Source organism: Melanotaenia boesemani, chromosome 4 (assembly GCF_017639745.1).
Source record: "Melanotaenia boesemani isolate fMelBoe1 chromosome 4, fMelBoe1.pri, whole genome shotgun sequence".
Lineage (NCBI taxonomy): Eukaryota > Metazoa > Chordata > Actinopteri > Atheriniformes > Melanotaeniidae > Melanotaenia > Melanotaenia boesemani.
Window position 1 is genome coordinate 29,822,609 of NC_055685.1, and position 15,118 is coordinate 29,837,726.

The 15,118-nt window shown below is 38.3% G+C and overlaps 1 protein-coding gene across 1 annotated transcript; it reads left to right on the forward strand.

The window, feature by feature from the left end:
* Window positions 1–547: 547 nt before the first annotated feature.
* On the forward strand, window positions 548–14,892 carry LOC121638676 (Na(+)/H(+) exchange regulatory cofactor NHE-RF2). Its single transcript, XM_041983598.1, has 6 exons — window positions 548–1,096; window positions 1,383–1,697; window positions 7,693–7,884; window positions 10,785–10,938; window positions 11,023–11,231; window positions 11,345–14,892. The coding sequence occupies exons 1-6, from the start codon at window positions 890–892 to the stop codon at window positions 11,510–11,512; spliced, it is 1,245 nt and encodes a 414-aa protein (XP_041839532.1). The 5' UTR covers window positions 548–889; the 3' UTR covers window positions 11,513–14,892.
* The last annotated feature ends 226 nt before the right edge of the window (window positions 14,893–15,118 follow it).

The following is a 15,118-nucleotide window of genomic DNA, read 5'->3' on the forward strand; positions in this document are numbered from 1 at the left end:
GAGGAAAAAGGGAATTAATATTTATTTTAAATCGCGTGCTTTCACTTATCCTCAAACATCTGAGTCTCTTCTCTCTCCTGATGACTCACACCTCCTTTTACCCCGGCCGTCCTGGATTACTGCTTACGCACATGCTGCCACATCACAATTATTATATTTCACAAGCCCTTTTACGCAACTGTCCTTTTATTGATCTACAGCTGAGATAAGGCCAGAGGACGGATAAGGAAGATTTCCTTTCTCAGGTCACAGTGATGGGTTTCAGCTGCACCGCTTGGGGCAAGTTTCCTCCTCTGTGGCGGGGGTGGGGGGGAAAGCAAATATCTTGGCATTAGTGCTTGTTGAGCAGATTTCAAACGTACCTTGGCTGATCTCTGTGGTGTGTACAATCATTGATCATGTTTACTATAACTATTTTCGTGCAGTGGCTGTGGTGCGTCGTCAGGTGTGCGCTGTGGGAGGGTAGAGGCATCTGTTTTTAACGCCTCCTCACTCTTGCCGGAGAATTAAGTGTTACGTGTGTGGAACAGCTTTCTAATCTCTGATCTCTTGGATTATTCTACTGATGGACGGGATTTACCCCTGTCTTTGTTTTTTCCTTACCACTATTTTACGCGCAAGGTGCACCATTTGCGCGCTCTATTTTGCTCCGCTGCTCTTTTCATTATGGATTAAACACTTTGTTTTTGACTTATTTTTTCCTGTCGTATCTTGAAATCTTTTTGGATTAATAAGGAATTTGCATGATGCTAAATGACCAGGATCTTTTCCCCCCTGAATGGAGAAGGCGTACTTCGGATTAAGAGCAAGCGACTTTCCAAAGATCTTGGACTATCTCCTTGTTTATTCCCCTGAGGTTCTTTGACCTGTTTTCGCTTCATGCACTGGAATGGAGATGAAGCTGAGACCCAGGCTTTGTTTTCTGATCAAAGAAGAGCGCGGCTATGGCTTTCACCTGCACGGTGAGCGGAATAAAGGCGGGCAGTTTATCCGCAAAGTGGAGCCCGGATCCTCAGCTGACCTGGCCGGTCTCCGACCAGGGGACCGAGTGGTAGAGGTGAACGGGGAGAATGTTGAGAGCGAAACACACCATCAAGTGAGTAATGACACATAAACGAAAGAAACGAGCCAGGCAGGGAACATATGCTCTCAAAGGTGCAAACAATTACTTATATACCTGTTAGACGACTTTTTCCTCGCCTGAGGAGGGGGCCACTAAATGGGTCATGTGTAATGGGAATCACAGGTACTTTTGCCATTAGACAAAAGTTTATTAAATACAAGGCAGTTCAGAGTAAGCTGCACTCAGTAGGCTGAATGATGTGCCAATTATTTGAATTTGTCTTAAGCTCCTCACTGTCATCCCTTTCTGTTCTCTGTAGGTGGTGAACCGCATCCGAGCAGTGGCCCACCGCACCAGGCTGCTGGTGGTGGACAGAGAAACAGATGAATACCTGCGTAGCCATGATCTGGCCTGCACAGAGGACCTGGCTATTGAAATGGGAACCCTCTACCCGCGCCCCTCTCCCAAACCCACACCCTGTGCCTCTCCCATATCCAGAGAGAGCTCACCCCTCTCCCTTGAACCTAACCACACACAGGTATTTCAGTATCCTGCCGAGTCTCCCACTGGCATGACCACACAGAGCAAAGTCAAGAGATCCTCAGTGACATCAAGCTCAGCAACAGACACAGAGGTGAGAATGAATATCAAGACACTGATATTCATTGTTAAAAATTCACAGTTGTTCTGCAGAACAGTTTGTTGGTCACTCAGGAAAGCTGCGACCTGTGTGAAGCTTTATATTTATTTGGGAATTCACAACAGTGATCCTAAGGAACTACATAATCATAATAAATTCAAATCATTTCATTGTGATCCAATTAAAACACAATCTGCATTAGTCCACTTTATAATAAAAGTGTTCATACAAGCCAATTCATAAAAAATAATTGCCTTGCTATGAATGATTGGCTAAGCAATTTTTATGTAGTACTTTCATGAAAGCCTTAGTTTTAAGCTTTTTTTGTAAAAAAAAAAAAAAAAAAGTTGCTATTTAATATTTTTATCAAACCTTTAAATGAACAACCAAACACAGAACCACAATAACAAGTCAAATAAATAAAAGCAAAAGTCTGAACATTGTTACACCATAGATCAACAAATTTCCCCACTTTTGTAATTCAAATCCAACCCCACCACGTGCTCTGTTGCCCTGTGAACCTGGCCTGTACCACTACATTGCTGTCTCCAGTGCACCTGCCCCTTTCACATAATGATACAAACTTAGTCTTTCCACACATGTGACTGGTCGTGTGGTGCTCCAATGAAAAATAATGTCCCACGCCTTTTAAAGATTAAGCTCTCCCAGATGAGAGTTTGTTTTTGTCCAACTAAAAGAGTCAGCCCTTAGAGGCGGCTCACTTACTAACAACACATCACTAATTTGGTGGTTTAAATTAATTAGTACCCGATATTTAGCTGGGTGTCTTTGACAGGGAGGACATCTGCACAGAAACAACCTACTGTCAAAATTAAAAACCATTCAGCAAATAAATCACAGTTTGAATGTCAGTGTCATCAATAATCAATAATTTTTATTGCCCTGTAACTCCCTGTCAGGTACAGCAAGCATCTGCTTAAATACCACGAGTACTTTGTTACATCCGTTTATAAGCCTCTGTTGTCTGTGAGCGGTGAGAGCATTTAAACTGCTTATTGTATTAAAGCAGTGCTGCTTCTTTGTGCATACTGAGATGAGAGTCAGCATCTCTCATTCATGGTAAGGTTGTTCCCACCTTACTGAAGACCAGACAAAACTCACCTCAAATGTCTTTGTTTATTGCAAGAAGAATTCTGTGGGTAATATGATCAGACCAAAAGATCATTTAGGAATGATAAGAGTGATGGTGTGTGCATCACTTGGGGGTGTAAACCAAGAACTCGCTTCACAGAGAGTTACAGGAGACTCTAAAGTTGTTTCTTTGCTTTGTATGCAGAGGTTAAGATAAAAAGTACTAAAGTGTGGGATTTGTGATGGCAGTGTTTTAGTGTTTCCTTGGAAAAAAAAAGAAAAAAAAAGCAATGTTGCATATCAAACTCAAAAACACAATGTCACTTTTTTTAGACACGTGAAAAAGAAAAAGACCTGGCATAAACCAAAAATATTCTTGGAAATGGCACAAAAATGCACATAAAAATTTTTAAATTCCTGAAATTCAGTCCATGGGATGCAAAGGAAACAAAATTCCCACAAATGCCCGCCAGACAACAGTATGATATCTTAATTTCTGCTTTTCAGCAGAATTAACATGGGAGCTGGCTCTCACGGATTGTTTGGACTCTAAACAAAGTGGACCAGGATCTGCGAGGCTGGCGGCTCACGTCAAACTGCCATATGTTTAGCTGAAGGCAGAGTAAATAGAGGGTGTCCCTTGGCTGCCATCATGGCTGTCTTTCTTAGTTTTTAGTGAAAAAGTTCCAATAAAGTGAGATGAAAACGGTGAAACAGCAGCCCCTGTGCAACATAGTTTCATCACCGCAGGTGTTCATGAGTCCAGTTCCTCTTCATGAAGTGCATTGTGATTATTTTTAGCCAGTGATTCAGCAACTCTGATTAAAAGAACATTGACAAATTAATCTCAGATGAAAGCCACAGCTCACAGATGTGCTTCATGCCCTTGATAAGCAAACAAAAGACTCGCACATTCACACACAAACTCTTTCCACTGCATCTTTTGAGTGACATTTAGCTCAGTGAACATGTAAATACAGACACAACTTCAATGTTGCATGATGTTATCATCACAGCAGATGCCCATATACAGCAGACTGACGTAACCAGTGTTGGCAGCGATCACAGCTTCACGCTGCTCTGACTCGATGACACACACAGACATATTTCCGATCTCGTGTTTTCACGGATGTTTATAACAAACACTAAAGCTCTAGTTTTTGTTTTTGTTTTTTTTTAGCTTGTGGGATCTGTTACCTGTAAAAGTGGCATATATCATTGTCATATTAACCCTGTAAACTGCCTGTTCTACCATTTGGTGGAGCACAATTTTCAGTGATTATAATTCATTTCATTAACAATTTGTGAAAAAAAACTGCATATTATTAACTGTCATCTAAACCATTTATTAAAACATTGACTTGTCTAAAGGAAAAGAAAAAAATTATAGAAACATTTTTCTCCTGCTCTTTCTTTGTACAAACTTTTAAGGGTTGTGAATGATGGCTCACACTCACCCTCCTGTTCTAATATTTATTTACATGAATACAAATTAGTAAAACGGTATGAAAATATTTGAGTGCCACTGTGAATGTTGTCACTGCAGGGAATTCTGGGATGGTATCATCTCCTGTCCTTTCATGGAAGGATGTTTAGTGCATCCTGAGCTAGAAGAAATAACGAGCAGTTTGATACTGCATGAACCTTTAAGGCTGAACAGAAAATAAATCCTGCAGCCACAACTCCAGCTCCAAAGAAGTTGGGATGCTGTGCAATTTTATGTTGAGCTACATTTTTCTGAAATTGGTCCACAATGTTTAGATGCAACTTACTGCAGATTGTTGAATCTCTGGCCATCTTTACACCTTAGAGGCTCTGCCTCTTTGAAATGCTCCCAGTCATGTTACTGACCTGTTGCCAATATAACCAAAGTAGTTGTGAAATGCTCCTCCAGTTATTTTTAATCTCAGTTACATTTCCAGCCTTTTGTTGACCCTCTTCCAACTTTTTCTTTAGATTTTTGCTGCCACTGAATTCAAAATGTGTTGATATTTTCCATGAGATGGTAAAAATGTTTCAGTTTCAATTTCTGATTTATTGTCTATGTTCTATCAGGAATAAAATAGGGTTTATGAGATTTGCATATTATTGTATTCTTCTTTTATTTTTGCATTTTACAAAACATCCTAACCACTTCTGTGTAAGATAGTATCTTCACATGAATCCACCTAGAACTTTCAGTGGTCCTGCTATAGCCTTCACAAGCGAAAATTCAACCAGAACTTAACTTTTTATCTAATTTATCTTCAGTATTTACATTTTCTACTCCTGTCTTCAACATGCCACTTTCCCATCCAAGTCCATCCAACCTGATTTACAAGCCTGAGAAGAACAAAGAGAAAGCAAGGCTTAATGTAACACACGGTATAATCAGACATCCATGCTCCCACATGCCTCCTCACTCCTCCTTCACTCCAGGTGAATTTTTGGGATTGAATCATTGATGTTTTGAGGGTGCAGAAGAGTCTAAAACTTACCCACTGGAAAATAATTCCTCGCTATAAAATTCTGTAAAAGAAAGACTAAACCTGTCTGCAGTTTTTTGTCTGTGAGCCTTAAACTATGTGATGTAGAGGAAAGGGGAGTGCAGCATCCACTGATTAGACTCACCTACACAGAGCCATCCCAAAAATCTAATTCATGATTAGACAGACAGCAACAAATCCTATCTCTTAAAAATGATCCTTACATCAAAATGACTAAAAAGATTTAAACTGCTCACAATAAGGACTGTGCCGTCAATCACAAACATAAACATTAAAAAAAAAACAAAGCGATATTAAATCTGAGGGGAAAACAAACCCGCTGAAGTCCTTAAAGGAATCAGCTGATTTGAAGTCACTATGGTTTGCAGTCTGAGTGTCCGTTTACTTGGGCCATGATGCTGCTTTCCGTGACCGCAGCTTACACTTCGCTTGTCAGACAGCTTCACTGATGTTATTCACTCACAACCCCGTAGACACTCTCCTTTCAGTCTGTAGTTGATGGAACAGAAAGGACAAAGAGTTCTGTCAGACAGCCCTCAGGTCAGCTTTGCCATAAAGGCGCATTTGCAGCTGTATCACCAGACTGTCAATAACCACGGTTCCCCCGCAGGAGAGAGACTAATGTGAAGCCCTGGTATAGAACACACACAGCCAGCATGTAGCTGGTAGTAAAGGTCAAGGTCTGGTCAGGTGTGTGAGTCACTCAAAGTGTCTAATCTTGTTGGATGCAAGGCTCAGGATCAACGATAATGTCTCAGACAGATCCACTTAGATGACTGTTCTCAGCTTGGTGGCCACCAGCTCATCCCAGGAGCCTTTGTTCAGTAGCACGAGTATACGCAGAAACATCAAAAACAGCAACGCAACTTGAATCATTTGAATTGTTATTTTACTTTGAATTTATAATTGAAACAACAGAAATTTGTTATTTGATAATAAACTCAGCACAGAAAGCAAAGAAATATGTGTTGGGTAAATTATATATTCCTTCTAATAATACTAGTTGGTGTTTTACTATAGATTCTTAAAAAGCCTTAGAAGTCATCTTTACTATAAGGACACTCCCCACATGTTTAGCTGTGTTTGTGTGAGGAGAATGTTGTCAAAGTCAGATCTTAAAATAATCATTTGTGCTTTTATCCCGTCTTGTATTGATTACTGCAGTTCTGTTTTCACTTGTTTCAATAAGGCGACTCTCACAGACTTCAGCTTGTGCAGAACTCTGCCGCCAGATTATTGACAGGTACGCCCAGAACAGCCCACATCACCCCACATCACCCCTACTTTATTAAGACTTCATTGGCTTCCAGTCGAATTTTGTACTGACTTTAAAATATTAGTTTTGACTTTCCGGGCGTTACGTGGTCAGGCCCAGTACACTGCCGACTTGCTGTGTCCCTACTCCTCCCCTCTGGTCTTCAGGCCAGAGCCTCCTGAAGATCCCACAGACCTCTTTTAAAACCTGGGGAGAGCTGGCTTTTCAGGCTGTAGCCTCCAGACTTGCCCCTTTTCCTCCATGTGGTTGACTCCATGGACTCTTTTAAAAAGCTGTTGATGACTATTTTATTAAGCTTTTTTTATGATTATTTACTTTATGAAATTATGGTGTTTTATTTTATGTACAGCACTATGTGATTTTTATCTGTGATTTACCTTATAAACAAACTTTACTTACTATGTTGGTTACTCCACAGCAGCACATCCTTACAAGCTACACCTCATAAAGGTGATTAATCAGGCTTTCCAACTATTTATAACAGATCGACAATAAGTATTATTAAAGGGGAGAAAAAAACAAACCAAACACAAATTTCCTTCCATGTTGTGCTAAGTTTATAATACAGTTGTATTGTAAACAGTTAGTAGTGAAACTGATGTAATATGGATTTACTCCCCTTTCCTGAACCTGTAAAACCTTTTGCAATCTAACACAAAGTCTTTGTAAAAACTAATGTCTTCATGAAAATACATTTACATTTTTATTATTTTATGATAACTTGGTCAGTTTTGAGACCATAATTAGTGGCTGACTGCATGACAATAAGAAGTAAATGTTCTGTAAACAATCACAGCCTACACATTCATTTAAAAGGTAAAGAAAAAAAATAGTTTAAATAAAAAGGACTGTCAGTGTTTTTCCACTTTTGTTGTGTTTATACATTTCCCAACAGCATGTTCAAAGTTTTCCGGATTCTAGATGTTGTAATGTAAATTTACAAACTCTTCTAACTTTGCAAATCAATTTTCATTTGGAACATTTAACACACATTTACAGTGAAGCACATTAGTTAAGTTCAGTTAAAGTTCAAATGAACAGAAATGGTTTCCTGGAGCAGAAAATCTTATGATGTGATTTAGATTAACTATCATGAAAGCTAACATCATAACTTATGTCTCATCTCCACCTCTAGCTGCAGGTTGAACCTTCACCAGAGCCAAAGGCTGAGCTTCTTCCTCGTCTGTGCCACCTGGTGAAGGGGGAGCATGGCTACGGCTTCAACCTGCACAGCGATAAAAAAAAGCATGGCCAGTTCGTACGCACCGTGGACCCCGACTCAGCTGCTGAGAGAGCAGGCATCCAGGCTGGAGACAGAGTTGTGGAGGTATAAATAAATCACACACTCACAAAAAGTAGGACCCCAAAATATGTCATGTTTTTTCTTGTTGTATTAATTTTATCGATTAATATAGATCTATTTTTACCTGTAACACATGCCAAAAAACATTGAGAAAGTAAAAAAATTCTGTTTTATTTACCGATTTTTCCTGAAAACACATCTTCTCTGTATGGACAGATCAGGACTGCAGGCAGACCAGTCCAGCACCTGTTCCCTCTTCTTTCTCTGTCATCTCTTTGTAATGTTTGCAGAATGTGGTTTTTTATTGTCTTGTGGACAGCATATGTTACTCTAAAATCTTACTGAATGTTTCTCTATTAATGCTGCCGTCAAAGAAGGAGAAATGAGCTCGTGAACCCCGATCCACTTGCAACAGTCTGGATGATCTCTTTGGTCTTTGATTTGAAGCATTTTTTAAAAACAAGAAAAGAAAAAAAGATCTGGAATATTGAATGGTCTGACCAATCAGTTTCATCATGTGATGGTTGTCTCTGAAGTCAGAAAGGTCAGTGCCACCTTTGGAGTTAACTCCCTTGTTGCTTCTTTTTTTGGACAGTAAAGCTTCAACTGGAATTTGTGAATCTAACCATATTATAGTTTCCTACAGTAAACTCTTCTCCCTGTGGTTATACCAACTATTGGTGAATGATGGCTCTCGATGCAGCGCCATCAGATGGATCGGAGATGATAAGATTCCAGTTTAGGTTCCCAACCCTGCCTTTTACACTCTGAAATTCCAGATAGATTAAATTGTTTGTTGCTGGTAAGGAGCGTTAGGCAAAAATTAAACAAATTCCTTCCAATTTTTCTCCAAGGAACATTGTTTTTAACTGCTTAATTCATTTAGTCAGACATTTGTTGAAAAACTGGAGATTTTCCTCTCAGCTTTGCTGAAATAAAACATTCATTCATTCATTCATTTTCCGGTGTAAAAATTATGGGAAAAAATAACCATCCAACCTCCTTAATTATTCAGCCAATTGTTCTGATTTATGTTATTTGGTCAGAGCAGATTAGTCAGGTCATGGTTCAATATGGATGAAAGATTTATTTTATTTGATATATTTGTATTGAGCATCACCAACATGGAGGACATCCATCCAGAATAAATAACTTAATACATGAAAATAAGAAAATGAACCAAATGAGAAAAGGAGTATGTGCACAGGTTTGCTACCATTAAAGCTGTGCACCAAACAGGAATGTATGGCTCACAAGAATAGACAAATATCAAAATTACAAATGCAGGTGCAAAAGGGGGCTACTAATCAGTACTAAGTAGGCAAGGCCAGTGTACTGGATCCTAGACAGAAAAGAATTTGTCCCCGAACCCCCTTAGAGTCTGTTCCGTCTTTTCTAACTGCATCAAGTCGCTGTAGCAGAGTCACTGCTATCAGGATTCCCCATTACAGCTACAGCCCAGCCCAAGTTCTGTTTCAAGACTTTTACTGTGTGCTTGTAGGGAGACCAGCCTGGCTGTCTTCCCTCTGCTCCTCAGTTTTTTGAGTCCTTCCCGGGGCCTCAGCACACCACTGCACATAAAGACAGGTTATGATTACACAATACAGCTGCACCAATAAATTATGCTTCTTATTTTGTATTAAGCACTTTGAATTGAACTGTGCAAAACAAATAAACTTGCCTTTTCTTGCAGTATTATGTTTTTAGAACCTTTCCTTAATGAACTAGAACTGGATTAAGGGTGATTTATTTTAATTGGATCACAATTAATTGGCTTAAACTTATTATGTCTGTAAAGTGCCTTAAGACTTTGTTGCAAATTGGCACTATACAAATAAAGCTGAATTGAATTGAATTGAATTGAATTGAATTGAATTGAATTGAATTGAATTGAATTGAATTGAATTGAATTTGGTTGGATGTCCTGGCTGGACATGAACATTTGGGTTAAATCGACAGGAACGCTTTAACACCTGTTGCAGCTTGTTTCTGTGCTAGGATATATTTTCAACAGTTTCACTTTGGATTAGTCAGTGGATGTGATGTTGAATCTTAAAGCTATATTATGCTTAATTTGGCATAGGAAGTGCTGCCATTTACTTTTAACAGAGCGTTGTCCCAAAGGTCGTCTTCCAACTCCAACTTTTCCCCAAACACCCAGTCTTGTGTTTGTTTTTTTTTTTTTAAATTTACAGAATCATTTTTATTCTTAACATAAGCCTTTTAGAGTTGAATGTGGCTCCTTACAGACCATCCAAACCACAGGATGATGAAGTATGTGTAGTCTTAATCGTCATGCTGAAGGAAGTGGCGGACTTGGAAATAAACTAGACCGAGGGAGATTAAACGTCATCCAAACTTGCAAAAAATACAGTTTGTGTACATGTTTTTAAAATGGAGTTAATTCCGAGTCTAACCTTGCCTGTGGGATAAGGTGATTACACTGTAAATAGGACTCAAATGAATATTTTTAAAGTTGCATCTGAGCTGAAACCACATTTTCAGGGTATTTCTAACTATTGGATTGTTAGTGAAGTGTTTTAATTTTTTATTATTTTTTAAGAATACAAGTAAAGGTAGGAATGATACTGAAGAGTTTTAGAGGGAAAAGCTGCTTTTCTCATGCAGACATGCTGTACATGCCTGTCATTCACCACAGTTTTGCAAATATGTCTGCTTGCACAAGCGAGACTACATTTCCATCTGTATGAAGTGTGCAGGTAACGATGTGTGGAGGAAGAGTGTGGAAGGAGGAAGGAATTAATGTAAATGACTTTCCTCTCAAATCACAAACTGTTTTGATCTTTTTTAGCAAGATGCCCTGTGCAGTACCTCTTCCTTATTGTTATTTTGTGTCAATGTTATCTTTTACTCTTCTGCTACTGCTTTGTTTTTTCCTGATGGGTTGTTTTTCTCTGGCTCAGGTAAATGGAGTGAATTCTGGGGGCTTGAGACACTCGGAGGTGGTGGCACTTATCAGAGCTGGTGGAGAGGAAGTCCACCTCCTAGTGGTGGATCAAGAGACGGACGAGCTGTTCCAAAGACTGGGAATTGTACCAACAAGTAGCCACATCAAAGGTCAAATAGCACACATGGTCTAATACACAGCTCTCTACACTCCACAGGAAAATTTTAACTCTGTTCTTGCTTACTCTCTCACAGAGGTCTACGTGGATGACATACCTACTGAAAGCACGCCATCTCCAACCACTGAGCTGCCCACAACAGCGCCTATCATTAATGTCACTTTGACAGACTCACCAATCAAAAATGTGTCTCCAAAATCCCGGACCAATGGGAGCTCAGCATCCCATTCCTCCAGAAGTTCCACAACCCAGTCAGAGATCAGCAGCTCAGAAATGAGCTTTCAGGTGAGAGAAGAAAGATGTTGGAGGCTAAATAGATAATGTCAGATAATGACCAGTGAGATAATGAGAAGTGGAGTTTTGTGCATATGAAATATGTCTGTTTGCATGTATTAAAGGTTCCTGAAGAGGACGACAGGCATATTTCAGATCCTTTTGTGGACAGTGGCCTGCGCCTCAGTCCCACAGCTGCTGAGGCAAAACAAAAGGCCCTTGCCTCCCGGAATAAGAAGAGAGCCCCCCCTATGGACTGGAGCAAGAAACAAGAACTATTCAGCAACTTCTGACCTAAGAGGATGAAAAAAAAGGAACAGAGTTACAAACATGGCACAAAATGAGAAAAAAATAAGTACTTAATTTTGTTTGTTTGTTTCTGCTGTAAGCACCATACCGTTCATCTTGCAGAAACACTGAAGAAGTGAAAAGAAAGGACGGGGAGAAAGGGTTGAAGGAACATTTGTGGAACAATGACTGACAGAACATTTAGTGAAAGGTTTTGTCAGGTTGAAGCTGGAACAGATAGACATTTTCTGGACTCTTAAAGAGCTCTGAAAGGAAAATAGACCTGTGTGCTTCTTCTTGGCTCCACTTTTAGTTTCAATAAAATCTAGACAGCATCTTCCTAATCTACAAATAGCAGATATATGCCACTTTAGATGGAAAACAAATGGAAAGCCTAATTTATTACCTAAAAATCATGCAGGAAAAGTGGATCAGCAACTGCCTGCACTGCAAAGAAACTCAACGAAAGGACATTAAAAAAAGAAACGTGTCAGTTTCAGCAAAGTGTAGCTGGAGATGCATCCAGTAGATACTGTCTGCTGAGTTTATAGATATTCTTCTAGACCATTAGCTGCTATGTTCATTTTCTTCTAATATATAAATTTGACTGTGTAGGTGGATTTATAATAACGTTACAGCATGTTGAATGTTACTGCTACCAGCTGCAGGCTGTGGCTCTTTACAAAGCCTGTCATCATGTTACAGGAGGTGTTGTGGACAGAAAGGATGGAGCTGCAGAAGGAGGGGATGTTTTGTTTTTGTTTTTATGCCTTGTCTTATCCTTTGCCTAACCCAGGTTTATAGTCTTGTCATTTCCAAGTGACTCTTGTCTGTAAACGCCTGCATACATCTGTATTTGCAGCAAATCGGCTTTTCTGCAAATAATATCTGTAATTCTTTAGAAATAGCTGTTTCATCTTATTTGCAGGTGGGTCATCTTCATGCTTATGTATTTATCTAAGTATTTACTGTTTTTCCCTCAAATTATACACTATGAAATTGTACACGTAAATACACAGGAAATAAGATACTTATATCAGTGAATCTAATATAAATAAGATACTCTCTCTATATATATATATTTACACATATATAAGTATATATATAAGTATATTTTTGAGTCATTTTCTCAACACTGATTGGTTTAAATATATCATGATGTGACATAAACTTTCAAGGTATTATTAACCCCTAATGCCTGGACTTATTTACAATTCTATAAAAACAAAATAAATACAAGAAGAAAAAATCTGGAAAAATAACAAACAAAAAAGACTAGAATAAAATACAATTGAATATCATATAAATTAATAACAGTAAATAAGTAAAGATAAATAATAAATACATAACATAAAAATATATACATAAATTCAAGTGGATAAACTTGGAAGTGGATAGATAAAAAGAAATCAAATAAACAAACACCAAAACTGGTTTGTCACACATTTGCGACAGCAGGCAGTAAAGGGGTTAAAATGCAGGAATAATCACAGTAGTTGATACATAAATAAAAAAAAGGCTAACTCTTAATAAGAGCACAGAAAAGGCACCACGGTCGAACTTTTTGTGTTTATCAGCTCAAACTCACTGAACTCTACAAAACTAATATTTCCATTTAAAACAACAACATGCTGGCAGTCGGGGATGTTTACTGAGACTTTAAACTGCTGGTAAATCTTCAGTAGAGCTCAGCAGAGGGGCTTTCCTGAACAAGCCCTTCCCCCGCTCCGCCTCAGCCTTCAGGGGGAACAACTAATAACAAGACACAAACAAAATGATCTACTCTGTAACAGAAGCCTATGTAGCATTTATAGCGCTAAAATAAACTTGCTGCAGGATACTTTTCTTTGTACTTTACTCTTTTCATATCAAAATGAACACCAGCCAGTCAACATTTGTATTATTATCACTCTGTATTTGATACAAAGATTGTGAGAAAGCTACCAGGTTTGAGAGATGAAATCAAGTTATGCATATTTCTCTCTGCAAAACAGCAAATATGCACAGCTTTCTCCTTTTGCTCACATCCCAATAGATTCACTGATAGTTTTTAAAAGGGGTCATATTTCTTGTAAGATATCACTGAAGGGCAAAGATGACTGCATTGTCTAATAAAGTTTATTCTCCATTCAGTCCAACCATCACAGATGGAGATTCTTTGAGTTAAGTTTCAGATTTTCTCCAGCAGTTGAGCGTCTCAGTAATTATTTGCCAGCATGTTGCTAGCTGGTGATGTTTTAGATGAGATTTGTTTTAGAGGGAAGTTCTGAGTTTTTGTGAGCTTGCAAACATCTAAAGTTAAACCGCTCTGCCTTTCCTGTGTTCTTACTTAGTTTGCTCTGTTTTTCTTTTTTCTTCCCCTCCAGTGGGGGTGCTTTCATGACCTATACCGGAGATGTCCAGCTCTGGTTTTCAAAGGTCGCCGTCCTGCAGTGTTTAGAAATGTTTTACATCAACACACCTGACTCAGAATAACTGGTGTGGGCAGAACTCAACAAGCTGATGAGGAAATATATTTCATTTTAATTGAGTTGAATCAGGAAAACATCTAAAACCTGCAGGACCTAAAGGACCAACACTAGACATCCCTGACCTATACAAAGAGCTGGCTCTGGCTTTGTTTTTTTTAACATCATTAAAGTGGCTAAAAGTTGCTCTAAAGAAGATATATATGTAATAAGAAATTGGAGTCTACTAACAGTTGTAGTACAGAGTAAATGTAAAGAATAGACTTACTGCTGTTAAATTTTCCAGGAAAATATCAATGTTGTAGAAAAAGTAAATAAAGGCAGAATTCTTCTAAATGTAATTTAAACATTGTTTAATTTCCAGAAACATATTTACATGACACTATACATGTTTGAGAGGTTGTTTTTTTTTATAGTTGTGAAAGAAATGTTTTCTCATTCTCACTTGGTAATAATAATTGAGTTGCTCCGCAGTTCGGGACTTCCTTTGTTTCCTTTATTAACATTTCAGAATGAGCCACATACTTTCAGTGTAAATGATGAGCAGGTCGACTCTTTAATTACGGCGCTATGTTGTTTTTATAGGAGCAGAATGTGATTTGGTTTTGTCTTCGTGACCAAAAGTAGTCAGAACAAAATAATTCTTATTTAAAAAAGAAAAAATAATAATAGGTGGAAAAATAATTAAAAATTACAGCAATCATGTCTTGTATACATGTTCATGTATAATAAAATGCATAATTTATGATTAAGTAAGTATTTGAAATGACTGTATACAGGAATTATTAAGCATAGCTTTTTTTATTTTAGTTAAGTACAGTAAGTTAACAGTCAGGCTCTGATCATCTCATCTTCTGATAAAAGACTAGAGACTGGAAAGTATTACCATCATTCTTCAGCATGCATGACATGATTTATTTCAAGAATCCACAATCCAGCTGGATTTTCAGTCCATTTTTACACACATACACTACAAAGTATATAATAGACTCAAAAGCATTTTATTTCCAAAGCTACCTCCAAAGAAAGGGAACATGACGGGTGAAAGCAAGATACCAAAGACTTTTTCTTTAGTTATTTGTGCACCGATCAGCCATAACATTATGACCACCAGCCTCACATTGAGTATCGGTCTTCCTCGTG

Coding starts and splice junctions, on each gene's coding strand:
- LOC121638676 (XM_041983598.1), top strand. CDS start 890: ATGGAGATGAAGCTGAGACCCAGGCTTTGTTTTCTGATCAAAGAAGAG. Junction 1,698..7,692: donor GCTCAGCAACAGACACAGAG/GTGAGAATGAAT, acceptor CTCCACCTCTAG/CTGCAGGTTGAACCTTCACC. Junction 7,885..10,784: donor CTGGAGACAGAGTTGTGGAG/GTATAAATAAAT, acceptor TCTCTGGCTCAG/GTAAATGGAGTGAATTCTGG.